Source organism: Crinia signifera, chromosome 1, assembly GCF_055691185.1.
Source record: "Crinia signifera chromosome 1, ASM5569118v1, whole genome shotgun sequence".
NCBI lineage: Eukaryota > Metazoa > Chordata > Amphibia > Anura > Myobatrachidae > Crinia > Crinia signifera.
The window spans coordinates 218169468-218190365 of NC_139217.1; the positions used below are offsets into that span (position 1 = coordinate 218169468).

The 20898-nt window shown below is 42.9% G+C and overlaps 1 protein-coding gene and 1 long non-coding RNA gene across 4 annotated transcripts in view; one reads left to right on the forward strand and one right to left on the reverse strand.

The window, feature by feature from the left end:
- Positions 1-20898, forward strand: part of LOC146068957 (uncharacterized) — a 57250-nt gene that overhangs the window by 6469 nt on the left and 29883 nt on the right. The window lies entirely within an intron of this gene.
- Positions 1-20898, reverse strand: part of LOC146068921 (GRAM domain-containing protein 2A-like) — a 291321-nt gene that overhangs the window by 5312 nt on the left and 265111 nt on the right. For 2 of the 3 annotated variants that reach the window (XM_083179267.1, XM_083179268.1), the window contains exon 13: positions 18684-18836. The exons of the other annotated variant lie outside the window; for it this stretch is intronic. In XM_083179267.1, the coding sequence (XP_083035393.1) occupies positions 18731-18836 (106 nt within the window). In that variant the 3' untranslated portion in view covers positions 18684-18730. The remainder of the gene's footprint in view (positions 1-18683; positions 18837-20898) is intronic. 3 annotated transcript variants of the gene reach the window in all.

Genomic DNA, 20898 nt, shown 5'->3' on the forward strand with positions numbered 1-20898 from the left:
CTGCGCTAACTACGCTAGGCAGCCATTGGGCTGTCACTATGCTAAATACGCTAGGCAGCCATTGGGCTACCATGGGGTCACTATGCTAACTACGCTAAGCAGCCATTGAGCTACGCTGACAGCGTAGCTTAGCCTACACTGAAAACCTAGCATAGGTGGGCGCTGTGCTATTACACAAGTACCTAATGTTCCATGTCAGAAATTTTAACTTGGCCCTGTCCAATGGCTCAAATGGAGCGGACATTAGGCCATTCAAAACTAAATTAAGATCCCATTGGGGGATTACTGACCTGATCCTCGGTTGAATTCTCTTTACTGCTTGACAAAATCTTCTTATTAAGCTGTGTTGTGCCAGCCTCTTATCTAATAAAGCGCTAATCGTAGTTTTTGTGGGTCTTGACTCTGCACACGCCCTTATATCTCAACAGGTTGGGAGATACCTGAGAAACCACGGCTCTGCCACCTCCATGCTCTCTACCATGGGAAACTAAGCCCTCCTGGGCCAATATGGCAAGATGACTGTTGCTTGTACTTGTTCTGATCTGATCTTCCACAGTACTCTGAATGAGCAGAAATGGGGGAAACACATACACTAGAGCAAATCATCAACTCTGGACAGGACGTCCACTCCGCAGGACCCTTGCGCTGGAAATCTGGAGAAGAACTGACAACTTCTTGTTGGTTGCCGTTGCCATGAGGTCTAACTGTGGCTGGCCAAATCGGAGTACTACTAGTTGAAACACTGAGTTTTCCAGTTCCCATTCCCCAAGGAGAATGCAATTGCAGCTCAGGAAGTCTGCCAATTGATTGTCCTCCCCTGGCACATGGAGTGCAGAGATAGACACAAGATGTTCCTCGGCCCACAGCATAATGCCTCAAACTTCCTCTAACAGAGGCCGACTTCTTGTCCCTTCTTGCCTGTTGATATAAGAGACTGTGGTAGCGGTGTCCGAAAACACTCAAAGATGAGACCCCACAATGTCTGAACTGAAGACCTCTACGGACTGCTTTCAATTCTCTGTGATTCCATGACAGCTTCGCTTCCAGAGGGGACCAGACACCCTGACTGGTCTTGCCCAGACAATGCGCCCCCCAACCCGAGGAGCTTGCTTCCGTGGTCAACACCACATATTTTGTACTTGACAAGGATAGTGTTCTGCATGCCAGACAATCCTTCCCCCACCAATGTAGAGACCTTCCTACGGAGTGAGGTAAACTGATCTGACGGTCTAACGGCACTTGGCTTTTGGTATACATGAGGAGATTCCACTGTAGTGCCCTCATGTTCCATCTGGCCCAGGAAATGACATCCACCGTGGACGCCATCATCCCTAGCAGACTTATTGCCAATCTCGAAAAAAGGGGGAGAACTAACCGAAGTTAGTATAGAGCGCTTATCAGGAGTTGTTTTATCAAGACAGCAGCTGCTTGAGGGAGTAGTCAGCTCCCAAACAAAGAAGAAAAAATAAATAAATAAAGTGGAGCAGCGCTGATTTTTGACAATATAACAAATATTTAATAACAATATAACATTGCTAAAAACAATGTAAATGACACATTAAAAAGAACCATATGGTATAAAAGAATAATTGAATGGACCTAATTGTATAGTCACCAATTTCAAGGGTATTGAGACCTGCTCTGATCCCACACCTCCTCCTCAGGATCAGAGCAGGTCTCAATACCCTTGAAATTGGTGACTATACAATTGGGTCCATTTAACTATTCTTTTATACCATATGGTTCTTTTTAATGTGTCGTTTACATTGTTTTTAGCAATGTTATATTGTTATTAAATATTTGTTATATTGCCAAAAATCAGCGCTGCTCCACTTTATTTATTTATTTTTACTGCCAATCTCAGCAGCACTTTTGCATCTTCTTGTGCCCTGCAAACCAGCTGCTGAATTTTCACGCATATCTGTACGGACAGGTGAGGACGTAAGGCCAAATGGAAGGTCGGTAAACTGAAAATGGCTTTCTCCCACATAGAACCTTAAATATTTCCTGTCTTGCTCCCCAATAGGGACACGGAAATAAGCGCCTCTGAGGTCTATTTACACGAGTAAATCGCTTTCCCTTAGACCCGTTGGAATGGATTTGACCGTTTCCATATTAAACTTTCTTTTCCTTAAGTCTAGTATAGTTCTGAGACCTCCCGAACTTTTCCTTATAACGAACAGGCTTGAGTAGAAGCCTAAGCCCCTCTCTGCTTCTGGGACCACTTCAACTGCTCCTGAGCCTATTAGATCCTTTATACTTGACGCTTCCCTCTCTGTCCCTGGGCAGGGGAGCTTTGAAATGAAAAATCTTTCGCGTCTGGGTTTTTAAAGGAATTCTAGCCGATATCCCGTGGAGACGACTTCTAGCACCCATTTGTCCCGAAAAGTCTGCTTCCAGTTCTGAGAAAACTTTAGCAGTCTCAATGCTACAGGGACCTTTTCCACGGGACATGATCCATCACTGTTTTTGGGTGCCTCTTGATTGATTGACGAAAAAATGCCCTGGATGTCCCAGACGCATACCTCCCAACAGTCCCGATTTTAGCGGGACAGTCCCGGTTATTAGGGCCTGTCCCGCTGTCCCACCTGTGGCCGGCAGTGTCCCAGGGGGCTGGGGGCATGGCTAGAGGCTCACATAGCCTCTGGGTCATGCCCCCATAGAGTCAAAATGCGAGTATAGGCCACGCCCCAAAATTAGGTCATGCCCCCCGGAAATTTTGGTGCGCCTGCGGCGTGCATCAACTATGTCCCAACTCCAGCTCCCTAAAATTTGGGAGGTATGCAGACGCATACCTCTCCTGAGACAACCTACCAGGCCTATACAACCTAGCTTGTCAAATCAAATCAAATTATTATTTGTCACATACAAGTCATACATAGTACAATATGTAGTGAAATGTTTATACAACTTGCCTACTTTACGTTAGAATAAGTAGATCGGCTGAGGAAGAGTGTAGATAGAGAGATTGTGTGGGGTATGTCTAGAAAGAAGGAAGGAAAGTCCTGGTACTAGGAGGTCTGGTTGAGGGCTCTAATGGCCTGCGGGAAGAAGCTCCTTCTCATTCGCTCTGTGTTTGCCTTCAATGAGCGGTAGCGTTTCCCTGATCGCAATAGGGAGAAGAGTCCATTGTTGGGATGGCTGAGGTCCTTCATTATCTTCCTGGCTTTTATCTGGCTATTTATTTTGTCTAAAGCTTTGTCTCTGGAAATAATTCGCCAACCTTCCTTTTTTATCTTGCAGCAATCTGCCGGACTTACCACCAGACATACGCTGTATCATCTGGTCTAATTTACTCCCAAAAAGAAAGTCACCTTCAAATGGGAGTGTCGCCAATTTGTTTTAAGAGTGGGAGTCCGCAGCCCAGGACTTGAGCCACAGGGTCCTTCTTGCCACCACGCCTGAAGTAATAGACTTAGCTGAGAAATCCAGCACATCTAGGGAGGCTTCGCTAGTCTACTGCCAACTGGATTTGAGCCAAACTATTGCTAATTTGCTCCTTGGCCACTTTCTCCTGTAGGTCCTCTTAAAGAGAGGCATACCATATTCTAAGAGCTCTAGCAGAGGAGGCTATGGTTACTCCCGATTTCATGGATATGGAACGGGAGATATGCAATCTTTTCAGCAAACTCTCCATTTTCTTGTCCATCGCCTCTTTTAAGGAGGCACCATCCTCCAAGGGAATGGTTGTCCTTGTGGTGACCTCTGAAACTGATGCATCAATTTTCGGGATACCACACCACTTTATAAATTCCACATCTTCAATTGGATACATACGCTCAATACGCTTGACTGAGATAATACACTTATCTGCATTAGCCCACTCCTTGGTAAGGATATCCTTTACCACTTCCACAAGTTCACCAGATTCCACACCAGAAGCAAAGAAACCTTTGTCATCAGACCCCGTATCTTTAGAACCAAAGTCCAAATCGTACTCGGCCCATCTGTGACTTAGACCTTTTATTGCTTTGAAATTCTTCCTTAGGTCACAACAATATTTTTCATCCATGACATAAGCTCATTCAATTGAGATGATGTACTAGCACCAGCTGTAGAACTTTTAACACAATCCTGACATAAAGACTCTTCCCTAAAAAAGGGTTTATCACAATCTGGACATCTCCTAGCAGACTGCTTTTTCTTGGAGGCCTTTTTCTTAGCCGCAGAAGGCACACTACAATGATAAGAAAAAGAACCACTAACTATCTATCTAAAAATAAAACAGAACAAAAAAAACCAGTCCTCAGTTGAGGATTTACCTGGGCAGCGATACTGTGGATTTTTGTGAGGCTTCCTCCATAGTTCCCAGCTCCATACCGCACTGTAGCAGCCTCAGTGCCTGTAACACCGGCCAGGCGCTATATACTGAAGCACTTCCGCCTTTTAGAGCGCACGCGCCAAGCCCCCTCCCGCCACGTCAGCCGGAAGTTATGCACCACCCGACTCCCGGCTTTGCCGGTTCCTGCTTCCGCCGCCGCATACAGCGCCTGTAACACCGGCCAGACCAGGACCTTGGGGACACCAGTACTCCGGCTGCAGCATCCCACTACACCATGCCGGAGCCCGTGCCTCATGCTTCCATGCGTGAGGGGGAGATAGTCCACGCCTCCAGCCAGGACCCATTACTGGGGTAAAGCCCTGCCCAGACCAGCAGCACACAAGCCTACTGGAGGTAACAAAAAATAAAACAACACCTGCACTAACTAAGGAGACAGGAAAAAGACTAGTGTCAAGGATGATGAGCAGGCTGATATAGGGGAGTGAGAAGAGAGGGCCGTGTCCTAGGGAAAAACTACCTATCTACTATACAAGGCTGTATAGTATGTGTGGCTGCCATGAAGTAGGAAGGAGAAAAAAATTATTTTTTCTAACCTTGCCAATGTCTTCACTATATGTTTCATTGTGCAAATATTCATTGTGCAACTCATCTGATAACTAAAAGTAAGTTTTCACGCAATTCACAAAATTGTCTGGGTGACCCCAAACCTTTTGAACGGATAGAGATAGATATAGATATATATCTATAGTATACAAAGGAAATGCAGGCACTCGCAACCGATAAATTGATCAGCAAAAATAATGAGAACACACCAGGTGTGTAAATGCCAACGTTTCGGGTTCTAGACACTTTATCAAGACATAAAGAAACAATGGATACATACTTACATTTATAGAGATATCATGGTACTAATCACCCAGTGCAAGAAGAACAGCCTCCCAGTTTGTGCGCCATTCCCGGAGCCCTGTGACGTCAGAGGGCGTAGCTGGGCCGGCCAGGTCTGTCAGAGCGGGGGGCGTGTCTGGGGGAGATAGTGCTACCCTTCACCAAAGAAAAGAAAACAAAATGAAATAATTAAAACCATTAGAGTTTTTAATTTTGTTTCATTTTCTTTGGTGAAGGGTAGCACTATCTCCCCCAGACACGCCCCCTGCTCTGACAGACCTGGCCGACGCAGCAATGCCCTCTGATGACATCACAGGGCTCCGGGAATGGCACACAAACTGGGAGGCTGTTCTTCTTGCACTGGGTGATTTGTACCATGATATCTCTATAAATGTAAGTATGAATCCATTGTTTCTTTATGTCTTGATAAAGGGTCTAGAACCCGAAACGTTGGCATTTACACACCTGGTGTGTTCTCATTATTTTTGCTGATCAATTTATCGGTTGCGAGTGCCTGCATTTCCTTTGTATACTACATATCCCTGTCGGGGAGCAAAGGCACCGCACAAGCCGCATCTACTCACGCGGAGTGCCGAGCAGTTCTGCACTACTTATATATATCTATATATATATATCTATACCCCAAAACTAACAACCAAGCTATTAAAACCTTCACTGATTACATTGGCAATATCACCTCAAACTGATCTCCGAGTGAGCCTTACCTCATACATTGACAGCGCAACAGTTTGCCCATACACATTCATCATGCTGCATTCTCAACACCGCTGAGGCATCCCTTTTTTAACCATTTAATGGTTGGTCATCGAATTTCGGTGACCAAATTGGGCGCTAATATGTCTATAGAATTACTAATATATATATATATATATATATATATATATATATATATATATATATATATATATATAACTTTAATGCGAAAGAAGGAAAAGTTTGTCATATGGTGGTGCACCATTTAGTAGAAAAGAGACATAAAATATACCTTTTATTGGTTATATTATTAAAATCTGCAAAATATAACGAATAACATATAACATAAACACAAGTGAATACAAGTGTGAGTTTAAAAAGCTTGTGCGGGTTCTGACAGCTGCTACCTATCTTGTACTATGAGTCTGAAACGACTCAAAAATATTCCCTCTTGTTGGTAATATCATATATAGAGTAGAGAGGTGTCTCAATTTAATAATTGGTGTGGATTGAATTATGAGGCCTGCAGCTCATGAAATACTCCTGCGTTGTGCTACAATCTGTATGTTAATACAGCCAATCAGATATGTCACAGTTCATTACAGTGTAGTAACACTAATAGGAACTAGAGGTATATGATATCTGTCAGATAATACAGTGTAGTTTTGTGTGCATATACGGAGTTTAGTGCTGCAGGACTAATTGTTACACATGTAGCATAAGCTAATAGAAATGGTTACAGAGTGGCCGTCTGCCTAACTAATGTAACTATAGCATTCAAGCATACATGTGAACATATTTAATTTAGACGTTAAAGTAGCTGTTTCTGTGCCCCGCTGCTGCTAACTATAGCCTCTCCCTATGTCGGGGACAAGCGCTGTGCTGCAAGCTCGCGTGCACAGCCGTTACACTAAGTACCGCTGACTATAAGCACCGCGGTTAACTCAAGTAGTAGACGGTATGGCTATCTAGTACATTAGAGTCCTGAAAAGGACTAGAAATACAATCACACACAGAGGTATTAATGGTAGCGCTGGGAGAACGTCCGCACGGCTGGGTCGGCCGGCGTACGCTTCGCAGGTCTTCTTCAGGGCATTTGACCAATAGTAGCCCTCCTCTATTTTTGTAGTACCGCCCTTATTACAATTGACTACGGAATTATGTGGTAGCGTGTTTTTTCCTTCACAGAATCTTCATGTTTAAGGTATTACATAGTGATCTCTTGTTATGTCCCAGTATGTTATATCCCAGTATGATGATGATATGGATTCCGATCCATTATGCCGTTTTTAGGGGATGATTATCAATCTATTCCCGTATCTTGATATAATGTTCATTATTTCGTCTGGAACCTCATATCGTCTCAGACCTTTTGGTCCAGGTGATGTATATGGTATTTATACCGATGTTATACCCTTGTCAGATCATCATGTATTTTATTATGTATGTCTAACTGTAATTGCTTTCGATTTCTTGATTACGATTATCTCAGAGCGTCCAGAAATAATTTGTTTTGATAGTTTGATGATCTGCAGCCACTGGGGTTAATATTCTATCTCATGTTGTTAATATGGAGTAAATAATGATTGTGTCGACACAAACTGATGTCGATATTGATGCAGTAGGAGCCTATTACTGTGAAGTAGGGTGATAAGAGGAATTGCATGGTGTGGACCTAAGTGAGTAATTGATCCGTGATGCGAGTGCAATGTGAGAATGCGTTAAATGATATTGGTGCAGTTCTTCATTGGCATTTCTGAGGAACTGTGGTTTAATTTATTTCCATATAAGTTTTGGGTGAATGATATGTAGAGGTAAATAGTGACCACAGATTTGGACATAACCGTGCAAGCAAAACGTGATGTGATAAGTGTAACCAAAGGAAAACAGTGAAAAACGTGAAAAAATAAGGGGTGTTGGGGGATCTGTCACAAACTGGGTGATAGTCGCCCGTGTCGCCTCTGAATATCAATTGTTTGTGATACTCACTACCCATCAGAGTGTATGGATGGTGTTGTCCAATCGTATTGGATTATCTATTGTGGTTCCATATACTGCTTATACAGGTGAGGGGGAGTGAGGAGATTGTGTTTGTGGAAGGGTTGACATTCTTTGTCGACCAAGGTTAATCTTATGTCGCTCATTTCGGTGGAGTCTTCATGTGTACAGGGGAGGGTGATGTTGCGTATATATGTCATCTATGACAAGAAAAAGTGTCGTAATCATGTGTATCTCCATGGTTATTGCTATTCTAGTCAACATGCCAAGGCACTAATCTATAGGATGTATATTTAGAATTACACGCTGGGATTTTATTTGTCCGGATATCTTTGTTAGGTACTTGCATGTTCTGTGCATGCAGGTTCTGTGAGAGTTAAATGTCTCTGTTGTATATTTAATATACTCATCATTTTGTTCGGATTCTGACGGTGTGTATGTTTCAGTCTAGAGGTTAGAGGTTCGATCCATTCTATATTGTTACGTAGGTTGTTCCTTTTCATGTGTCATTGATGACACACTCTAATTAGTTGGTAGGCTACCCAATGCTATGGTTTTCTGATCATTTTTGGGTATCATGTTTTGCATTCCCCGATAGTCATAGTTAGTTCAGAGGTGAGTGTGGCCCTTATGTCGGTTGTACAGATTCCATATTATATATGGGGTTCATGTTACGCTGTTACCCACTTCATCAGAAAAAGACTGCATGACTAATATCCTCATTGAGCCCGTTTGGGGCCATTGCATAAGACTGCATAACTGATATCATCAGCCACTTGACATAGGGTTCATGTTTAGGTTATTACCCAAATTCATCAGAGAAAGGCTGCATGACTGATATACTCATTGAGCCCGCTTGGGGTCATTGTATCCATCAAGAATATAAATTTGGTTTCTTGTTGGAGGAGTTCTTTGTCCAGGTTACCTCTCCTGATACCCTTTTCTAGATGTATCATACCAAAGGATTGCAGGCCTCTGGGATTGCCCTGGTGACATCTGAGAAAATGCTTGGCTACTGGTGTTAGCGTCTTCATGTTCTGTTTGTCCCTACTGGCATTCTTGATGCTAGAGACATGTTCAAGTAACCTCTGTTTAAGGGGTCTGATGGTTTTACCAATGTACGTTAAGTTACATGGACATTTGCGGTTGTATATTACACCAGGGGTGGTACATATGATCTTGTTCTTGATTACCTATTTTTTGTCAAATTTGTCAGTGAAGGTGGTAGTACTGGTCATATATGGGCATGCCTTGCACCAACCACATTTATAGGAGCCCACCTTTTGTGGATGGTCTGTGTTGATCTGTAGTTTCTCTAGGTGGCTATGGACTAACAGGTCCTGCAAGTTATTGCTTCGTCTCCAGCTTATCTGGATTCGGTCATCCAGAATTTTCTCCAACACCCTAACCGGATAGTGAACCCGGGACAGGCTTACTTAGCTCCGTCATGATTTCAAATACAGAAATTTCGGTAGCACCCATATCCAACAGTCTCAGTCAGGACCTTACTGACAGACAGGCCAAATTGAAGAACTGCCTGGACAGTTTACTCACAAGAGACCTAACACAGATACAGACAAGTGATGACTGGGTCAATGATTTACATTCTCTCAAATTTGTACTTATCAAACAGTCTAAATCCTTTTGGAATAAGGCTACGTTTGATAGTTATTCCAAACAAAGAGTCACACCAAAGGGTCTTCGACCCAGAGTCTTTCCCTCCTTTGAATTGGCGTCTGAGAACCTTAAAGCGGAGTGGGAACAGACTCTCACTAACTGCTCTCTCAAATTAATTGGTATTCTAACCAAACATGAGGAGATTAAATTGGAACAACATGCCACCGAGATAGCCAGGTTGAGCACTAAATTAAAAGAGTATGAGGGACTTTCAAAAAATGTAAAAGCGCTTCAAGGTTGAAATTGATAATGTAGAAAGGGAAACCATAAGTCGCAAGAAATCTAAATTGCAAAGGGACATACAGGACTTCACTACCAACACTGTCTACAGATGAGTCATATGAATAAGAGACCGACGAGTATCCGACAAACACAATATACCACATCTGATATAGATTCCTCAAGCAGTGAGTCTTCCCATGAGCATACCAATGTACGTAGAACACCACAGGATTTTTTAGGGGTTACCCCAAGAGAGATAAGGGACAATTTAGGAGGCCCCCCAGAAAGATCAGGAGTGGCAAGAAGAAAAAGGGTCAACAGAGATTGGAGGGAGGAGAACAGGGATTACCGACGACATCGGTACTAGAATCACCTCCGTATTATCAATCTGACTGACCACGTACTCACCCCATCCCAATGTCAACTGCTTAGCAAAGGCCTCTCATTCAGCCCATCCCAATCTCTCAATCGCTTCAACTTTGAGCGCGATATCAACTTATTTGGGAGGAAATTACTCTTAAAAAAGTTTTTTCATAAAAAAGAGTTTGTACCCAGAGGTGATGAAGCCTCTTCAACACTGGTCCCTACCCCTAATCAATCCATGATTACAGACTTCTTTACTAGAGAAGAACAAATAGCCATTTCCATCTTGGAGGAACTAGAGGATGAGGGTGATCCAGAGCTTGGACATCCAGGAGAGGGAATAACAGACCCCACAGTGACCCATTCCCTGAGAAAGAAATCACAGTTTTACCCTGACTTCCATCTATGCCCACAGGTCAAAACGTACCTTAACCTTGTCAGCAGGGACCTGGACAAACTAGAGAGGCACAAATCTCTCCACTATAAGGACAATCGAATGAGAGAAGAAAGACAGGCCCTAAAGGAGATAAGGGATTGGGAAGACACCATCATTAAACCCTCCGACAAAGGGGGGAACATAGTACTGTGGGGCCGTGACAAGTACCTCCATGAACTGGAACGCCAACTCCGGGACAAATCATGCTACCAAAAACTGACCTTTAATCCACTTGACAACTTCCTAGAAATGTATAAAAGGATTGTGAAGGAGGCCAATGATAGTGGCATTATCACAAAATCACAATGGGATTTCCTAGAAGTTGAACATCCAAAAGTGGCGACACTATACCTTCTGCCTAAAGTCCATAAGGATGAGGTAAACCCCCCTGGGAGGCCGATAGCTTCCGGGGTAGGGGGATTAACAGAGAACGCGAGCAAATTTGTGGACCACTGGCTACGCAAATATATGTACACATTGCCATCATACATTCGTGACACCATGGATGTACTCAACAAGATCCAAGACATTGTGTTAAATAAGAACTGGTGGCTTATCACGTGCGACATCGAGAGCCTCTATACGAGTATCATCCATGAACACGTCATTAATGCCACAAGATACTTTTTAAGTATGGAACGTGAGGATCCCTTTAATAAATTCCTGATTAAACTTCTCCAATTGTACTCACCAAAAACTTTTTTACCTGCAACGGCAAATTCTACCTCCAGGTACAGGGCACTGCGATGGGTAGTGCCTGTGCGCCTACCTACGCAAACCTGTACCTGGGGTGGTGGGAGCGAGAGGTGGTATTCAGTGAGGCCAATGACACCTTTACCAAACATGTCCTTCTATGGTCAAGATATATAGATGACTTGTTCATCATCTGGGAGGGTGACAGAGAGCAATTCATTGAATTCATCAACATTCTCAATCACAATCAACTGAAGCTCCGACATACGACATCAGCCGACAGTCAGTCACCTTCCTAGACCTGAAAATAACTGTAGAAACAGATGGTCATATCTCCTTTGACCTTTTTTTGCCACCAACTCCATTTTGCATTGGGACAGTTTCCATTTCCCAACAGTTCTTAAGGGTCTACCAAAAGGAGAGTTCCTCAGGACAAAGAGGAACTGCTCCGAAAAAGAGACCTATGAAAAAAGAGCAAAGGAACTGAACCACAGACTAACACACAGAGGTTATAGCAAGTGAGCAATAAAAAGAGCAGTCAAAGAAGTGGAGGGGCAGGAGAGAGACCAACTCCTAATCCCAAAGAACAAGGAATCACAACAACCAGATGAAAAAATACACTTCATAGGCACCTTCTGTCGAGAGTGGAGAACGGTCCAGAATATCCTAAATAAACATTTAGACATCCTTAAGACAGACAGGGACTTGGAGAAAATTCTGGATGACCGAATCCAGATAAGCTGGACAACAAGCAATAACTTGCAGGACCTGTTAGTCCATAGCCACCTAGAGAAACTACAGATCAACACAGACCATCCACAAAAGGTGGGCTCCTATAAATGTGGTGGGTGCAAGGCATGCCCATATATGACCAGTACTACCACCTTCACTGATAAATTTGACAAAAAATGGGTAATCAAGAACAAGATCATATGTACCACCCCTGGTGTGATATACAACCTCAAATGTCGATGTAACTTAACGTACATTGGTAAAACCATCAGACCCCTTAAACAGAGGTTACTTGAACATGTCTCTAGCATCAAGAATGCCAGTAGGGACAAACAGAACATGAAGACGCTAACACCAGTAGCCAAGCATTTTCTCAGATGTCACCAGGGCAATCCCCGAGGCCTGCAAGCCTTTGGTATGATACATCTAGAAAAGGGTATGATACATCTAGAAAAGGGTATCAGGAGAGGTAACCTGGACAAAGAACTCCTCCAACAAGATACCAAATTTATATTCTTGATGGATACAATGACCCCAAATGGGCTCAATGAGGATATCAGTCATGCAGCCTTTCTCTGAAGAGTTTGGGTAATAACCTAAACATGAACCCTATATTAAGTGGCTGATGATATCAGTTATGCAGTCTTATGCAATGACCCCAAATGGGCTTAATGATGATATTAGTCATGCAGTCTTTTTCTGATGAATTCGGGTAACAACGTAACATGAACCCCATATATACAGTAATATGGAATCTGTACAACCGACATAAGGGCCACACTCACCTCTGAACTAACTATGACTATCAGGGAATGCAAAACATGATGCCCAAAAATGATCAGGAAACCATAGTAGTAGCCTACCAACTATAAACCAAACCATAGGGTAGCCTACCAACTAATTAGAGAGTGTCATCAATGACACATGAAAAGGATACTTGCCCTTTAGCAACAACCTATGTAACAATATAGAATGGATCAAACCACTAACCTCTAGACTGAAACATACACACCATCAGAATCCGAACAAAATGATGAATATATTAAATATACAACAGAGACATTTAACTCTCACAGAACCTGCATGCACAGAACATGCAAGTACCTAACAAAGATATCCGGACCCTGACAAATAAAATCCCAGCGTGTAATTCTAAATATACATCCTATAGATTAGTGCCTTGGCATGTTGACTAGAATAGAAATAACCATGGAGATACACATGATTACGACACTTTTTAGTGTCATAGATGACATATATACGCAACATCACCCTCCCCTGCACACATGAAGACACCACCGAAATGAGCGACATAAGATTAACCTTGGTCGACAAAGAATGTCAACCCTTCCACAAACACAATCTCCTCACTCCCCCTCACCTGTATAAGCAGTATATGGAACCACAATAGATAATCCAATACGATTGGACAACACCATCCATACACTCTGATGGGTAGTGAGTATCACAAACAATTGATATTCAGAGGCAACACGGGCGACTATCACCCAGTTTGTGACAGATCCCCCAACACCCCTTACTTTTTCACGTTTTTCACTGTTTTCCTTTGGTTACACTCATCACATCACGTTTTGCTTGCACGGTTATGTCTAAATCTGTGGTCACTATATACATATCATCATTTAGGTCCACACCATGCAATTCCTCTATCACCCTACTTCACAGTAATAGGCTCCTACTGTCACAATATCGACATCAGTTTGTGTCGACACAATCATTATTTACTCCATATTAACAACATGAGATAGAATATTAACCCCAGTGGGTGCAGATCACCAAACTATCAAAACAAATTATTTCTGGACGCTCTGAGATAATCGTAATCAAGAAATCCCAAGCAATTACAGTTAGCCATACATAATAAAATACATGATGATCTGACAAGGGTATAACATCGGTATAAATACCATATACATCACCTGGACCAAAAGGTCTGAGATGATATGAGGTTCCAGATGAAATAATGAACATTATATCAAGATACGGGAATAGATTGATAATCATCCCCTACAAACGGCATAATGGATCGTCATCATCATACTGGGATATAACATACTGGGACATAACAAGAGATCACTATGTAATACCTTAAATATGAAGATTCTGTGAAGAAAACATGCTACCACATAATTCCGTAGTCAATTGTAATAAGGGCGGTACTACAAAAATAGAGGAGGGCTACTATTGGTCAATTCAAAAAAAGCTTAGCCTTATAAACCTGTCCTGGGCACTTATACGGGTTGCCCTGAAGAAGACCTGCGAAGCGTACGCCGGCCGACCCAGCCGTGCAGACGTTCTCCCAGCGCTACCATTAATACCTCTGTGTGTGATTGTATTTCTAGTCCTTTTCAGGACTCTAATGTACTAGATAGCCATACCGTCTACTACTTGAGTTAACCGCGGTGCTTATAGTCAGCGGTACTTAGTGTAACGGCTGTGCACGCGAGCTTGCAGCACAGCGCTTGTCCCCGACATAGGGAGAGGCTATAGTTAGCAGCAGCGGGGCACAGAAACGGCTACTTTAACGTCTAAATTAAATATATTCACATGTATGCTTGAATGCTATAGTTACATTAGTTAGGCAGACGGCCACTCTGTAACCATTTCTATTAGCTTATGCTACATGTGTAACAATTAGTCCTGCAGCACTTAACTCCGTATATTCACACAAAACTACACTGTATTATCTGACAGATGTCATATACCTCTAGTTCCTATTAGTGTTACTACACTGTAATGAACTGTGACATATCTGATTGGCTGTATTAACATACAGATTGTAGCACAACGCAGGAGTATTTCATGAGCTGCAGGCCTCATAATTCTTTCCACACCAATTATTAAATTGAGACACCTCTCTTCTCTATATATGATATTACCAACAAGAGGGAATATTTGAGTAGTTTCAGACTCATAGTACAAGATAGGAAGCTGCTGTCAGAACCCGTATGAGCTTTTTAAACTCACACTTGTATTCACTTGTGTTTATGTTATTCGTTATATTTCGCAGATTTTAATAATATAACCAATAAAAGGTATATTTTATGTCTCTTTTCTATAAATGGTGCACCACCATATGACAAACTTTTCCTTCTTTCGCATTAAAGTTTCCATTTCATTTGTCTGTGGGAGCACACCCCTAAAATACATATACGATTATATTCCAGTATCAAGACAAATAGGGGGCCAATCTCAGTTTAATCATTGGTACCAACCTCCCAGTCTTGTGCAATAGATCATCAACCTCTGATTGATAGATAGATATATATATATCTATCAATCAAATACACATATGTATATATATATGTATGTATATAAGCTGCAGCTTTTCTATATGTTCAAGTGTCTGAACATATGAATTGTATTATGTCCGGTGCCAGAAATTCCGGGTCCGGATTTCACACAGAAAGAACCAAAGTAACCCTGTAGGGTTGGAAATGCTGTGATAATTTAATGGTATCTCTTTAAGAATCAATAAACTAAGAGTGAACACACGTGCGCAATAACAAGATGGAGACTATCTAAAGGAGCCCATACACGGTCCGTTTAACGGATCCGTTTGGGACTTAATTAGCACACATTGGATCGGATCACTGCGATTCGATCCGATGTGTACCTAGTACAAAAAGTATGTGCAGCACATACTTTTTGTACCGTACTATGTGATGCGCGGGAGCGCGCATCGCATAGTACAGAACGGAGCCATACACAACGGACCGTGTATGGGCTCCTGTAGAAATATATCAAAAATATTTATTACATATATAAATTCTTATTTAATAGGCGGCCACCTATAGACAATTTTAAATTAATTATAAAAATCAAAAATAATTATAATGCGCATACATTTAAAACCATACACATGAATGAGCTTTGATAATAGTAGTAATAATAGCTATTTTTTATATATATTTGTATATATCTCCAAATTTATGCCACAGATATTTTCAAATTAATGGATGATGTAGGTATAAATTGCCAAGTGGAAATAATGTTCATATATATGCAATAACCAAGCTGTACCCACAGTGATGCCGGGCCACGGCACTTCACAGTGAGGAGTCTTTTGTAATGAACAAGTGCCTCATATGTAAACAGTTCCTGTATATCAATGCAGGTAATAAGGAGGTGGGTGTGTATTATTTGCGTATCTCACCTAGACCTCCAAATAGAAATGTCCTTTTCCTCTAAATTACGGAGTGTCCCTCTGAGCGGAGTTTTAACATGGTGTTAGACAGAGGAGTGCAGTCATAATGTCTCGCACTTAACGCTGTCGACTTTTCCCCCCGATCCCAGCGTGTCTCTCACCCACGTGTATCGGTTACTCCTGCTGGCGTTCTCCGTGATGTGACTCTTAGCTTTGCGGCACTACACAGCTGTGAGTGGAGCCGGTTTCTGTTGAATCCACAGGTTTCTGTAAATGTGGCAACCAATCAATCAGTACAGTCGGGCTGATGGTAAATTTGTATTTCCAATCGCTGGGCGGTACTTCTAACGCATTTCGCCCTCCAAAAGGGCTTTTTCAAATAATACATTTGGTTTGTGCTGAATGCTTTGTTATACCCAGCTTTTAATTGCTTTGCTCATTCTATTGGACCATTATGATTGTCCTGGTGTGGTTCTCAATGGACCTTACTTACTCATTAAGGTGTGTGCCTAATAATTAATCCTTAGTATATACATCTTTTAGATATCACCATGTAATTTAGGGTTCTTCTAAGTGCACAGTACATATATAAAAAAAATGGTACTTGTTTCCTAGCACGGCCACAATCTTTGGGATCGTGTACCTTTAAGTTAAGGTACACGATCCCCGCGATGGACCAGATTTCCTTTGAAATCAGGTCCATTTTGCCGGCAAAGGAAAAATCGGGGACATCGCGTCGGTCGGGACCATTAACATTGGTCCCGACGCGACCGAAGCGATGCCCCCGATTTTGCCATAGGCCTCAATGTTAAAATATTTTTTAACATTGAAATCGGGAGCATCGCGTCGGTCTTGTGCCATTATAATGGCACAAGATGAGATGGACTTGATTAAGTCCATCTCACATAGGAAAAAATTTGAAAAATGTGAAATGGGCCAATATGACCCATTTCACATTATATATGGCCCCGTCGTCACCCCACGAGAGACGCCAACCCGAAGCGTGGCGAGCGCAGCGAGCCCGCTAGGGGCGGCGGTGCGCGTCCTCCGACCTTTTCATTCCCCTACTATCCACGTCGGCGTGGAGTTGAGAATATACAGTGTGGCGAGCGCAGCGAGCCACCGCGCCCGAAGCGTGGCGAGCGCAGCAAGCCCCGCGAGGGGACGTGTATACCTGTGAAGTTATACGCGTCCGCTCGCCACGCTTCGGGCTCGGTGGCTCGCTGCGCTCGCCACACTATAAATTCTCAACTCCACGCCGACGTGGATAGTAGGGGGAATGAAAAGGTCGGAGGACGCGCACCGCCGCCGCTCGCCACGCTTCGGGTTGGCGTCTATCGTGGGGTGGGGTTCACGGGGTTAAATTTGGGGGTCTAGGGAATATTTTACATTGAATCCAATGTAAAATCGGGTCCCAGGGACCCTATTCACATTTGATTCAATTAAAAAATCGGGTCGGTCGCCTCGATAGCATGCGACCAAATCGCATGCGATGGACGCGATTTTTTCGACACGACCACTCCGATGGAAATCGGTGTGGCCGTGCTAGGAAACAAGTACCAAAAAAAAAAATATATATATATATAGGCAAAAAAGCAGAGTCACTCCAGGGGTCTTTTGTAAATAATTTTTAGTAAATGGCTTCCATTCCCCTACAGAATCCTCTTCAAACACCTCACACTCACATACAGGGCCATCTCTAATTCCATTGCTCCATATATCTCTAACCTCATCTCCATTCATACACCCTCCCGCCCTCTACGGTCGGCTGACGACTGTCGTCTCTCCTCCATCCTGATCACTGCTTCCCATGCTAGAGTACAGGACTTTGCCCGTGCTGCACCCCTTCAGTGGAACGCACTCCCTCGCTCCATTAGACTCTCCCCGACCTTGCAAAGCTTCAAACGGGCACTGAAAACTCACCTATTCATCAAAGCATACCCTTCCACTGCATAAACCAGATGGTTCTCCGACCCCTTGCCTGTTTACATCCTGCTATCTAACCACCACCCACTTGCTTGCACCTCTTGTAATCTGTCTGTCTCCCCTTCCTACTAGATTGTAAGCTCCTCCAAGTAGGGCCCTCTTCCCTCCTGTTGTCAAAGCCCTCTTCTCTTCACATGTCACTCACAGCTCTCCTATACTCCAACACTCAGTGACTATCTTTGTCCGCACACTCATCTCCATCATTGGCATCTAGCCTCTAGTTGTATGTTGATAGAGTCCTCACTACTTATATCCAAGCTGTAATGTGTATTGAACTGTGGCGCTCTTTATTTGTACTGTATTCTTGTTATTTATTCAATGTTATGCCAAGCTTTGTCTCCCTGTATTGTTCCTTTGTACGGCGCTGCGAAACACTTGTGGCGCCTTATAAATAAAATTATAATAATTAACAATGGTTACATGCAAATGGGTCAACGTTTCGATGCTACTGCATCATTTTCAAGACAAGCATGCAGCCTAGTAACATACATACAGCCACCAGCTAGCGGTGAGCTTAAATAACTTACCCAGCCCGGTATGTCAGCCCAGGAGCCGGGTGCTGCACGCGTCCTCCTCACTGTCGGGGCAGAGCGGGGCGCATACAGCTGACGTCAGTCCCCAGCCATTGCTTAGCAACGCCGCTGGTTAGGACTTCTACCCCCGGCCGCTGTGCTGACTCCCTGTGCGGGGAAACATGGAATTAGACATTAGTGTAGAAAACGAATAATACATTCTGCGCCAAAAGGAGCTGACTATTGACAAAAAACAAATGGCAGATGCCTAATGGGAACCACATCTAGGTGTGCATTCAAAGGGGTTGCTAATACTTTATGCCTGGTGGCAATCTACACAAAGTCTACACATCTTGTTAGTGTCTACACATCTACATTTCTTTACAATAAATGTTATAGACATATACAATAAATGTAGAGCCACTCAGAGCAATTTGGAAAGCAACAGGATCAGAAATATATATGCGCTGATAGGCACATATATTAAATGCAGGAATAATTCAGAGGAAAAATTACATTCAAAATTATTTAGAGAGCAACAGGATCAGATATGTGCGAATAAGCACACATGATGAATGGAATAAATCAAAAGAATATATTCCAACTGAAGCGGTCATTCAAACCCTGTGGTTTAATAGTCTGGAGTCTGTAGATCAATCTTGACTCCAGTTCCAGTAACAGGCCATCTCTGTCTCCTCCCCGACGCATGATGGGGACATGGTCTATTAAGATGAATTTTAAGTCCGTGACTTGATGATTGACCTCCAAGAAATGGCGGGCGACTGGTTGATCAGCCTTTTTGGTGCGGATGGCGATGTTAATTGCCGATCTGTGAAGGGCCATTCCTTTGAAAAAGCTGTCAGTTGGACAGCGAAACATGACAGGGAGCACCTGCTGAATTCATTTTACTTTGGGCTTCTGCTAAACTGGATATCCTGTCCTTTGGAGTATTACCTGGTACTTATATACTGGACTGTCTGTTTGGACATTATTCCATCATATGGTAACATCAAATTTGGGACACCACCACCTGCAAAATAAGGATCGTAGGGGCGCATCTCGTTGAGGATACCCACAATCCCAGTGGGCGAATACTCTTCCTCCAGCGTCACTTATCCGGCAAGGTTTATGGACCCTTTCTTCATACTTCTACAGACCGTACAATAACAAATCTCCAATAAGGACAATCCATCAAGAATTCAGCCCATAAGTATCATACCCAATTTTACCTAACTTGTATATGTTAATGTGATTTGATATATTTTTTATGTATTACTGTGTACACGTTTTTATACCTTTCTAGTGGATAGTCCACTATAAAATATATATATAAAATAAATAGATTGTTTTATACCATATTGATCCAACTAGTTCTTAGTGCTCCACACTTTGCTTTTTTCTTCCTATATATATTTGGGGTTTGACGCCCCCTAGAGGAGCTGCTTGACAAACCACCCTATTAGGCGCCTGTTCACTACTAGCCTCGGCTACTAGTTACCCTCTCTACAAGGGCCATTCTTTCCCTATTATTTCGTACAGTTTTGCCGACATAAAAGAGTTGACACGGGCAGAACAACAAATAAATGACATGGGTCATAAGACAAGTCAATACTTGCTTTTTAGGGATGTCCACATTGGTTATAGGGTGTTTAAATGATCGGCATACTACCATATTTTTGCACATAGTGCATTTCAAGCACCTATAGCACCCTGGTGGTTTTTGCAAAAATGATGATGACACCTGGGGGTCGACTTTGTCAAAACCGGTGATATCTGTATGTACAATTCGATCTTTTAGATTGCGTCCCCTGGTGTAGCAGGCCATTGGTTGAATGGAACGAAAGCAGGGCAGACTTGGATCTGATTTCACTATTGGCCACAGCGCTTTGGTGGCCCTTTGGAATACAGGGCTTGATGTTGTGAATTCCTGTTTCCATGGAAGGATGTCTGCCATGGTGCGCACTGTAGATGTTAATAATTGTGAACGTGGTATTGCCAATACTTCGGTCTGCGCTTTTCTTAATGCTTGGAGATTATATCCCCTTTGGGCGAATCGCTCTACCACCTGATTGGTGCTTGCAGTCGCCGCCTGTGGAGTACTAGAGATTCTGGCCACTCTCATAAGCTGTGACTTAGGGAGGCCTCTTTTAAGAGGTTTGGGGTGATGGCTTGCTGCTGATAAAAGTGTGTTTCTATCCGTGGGTTTGATGAACACCTCTGTTGCAATTTT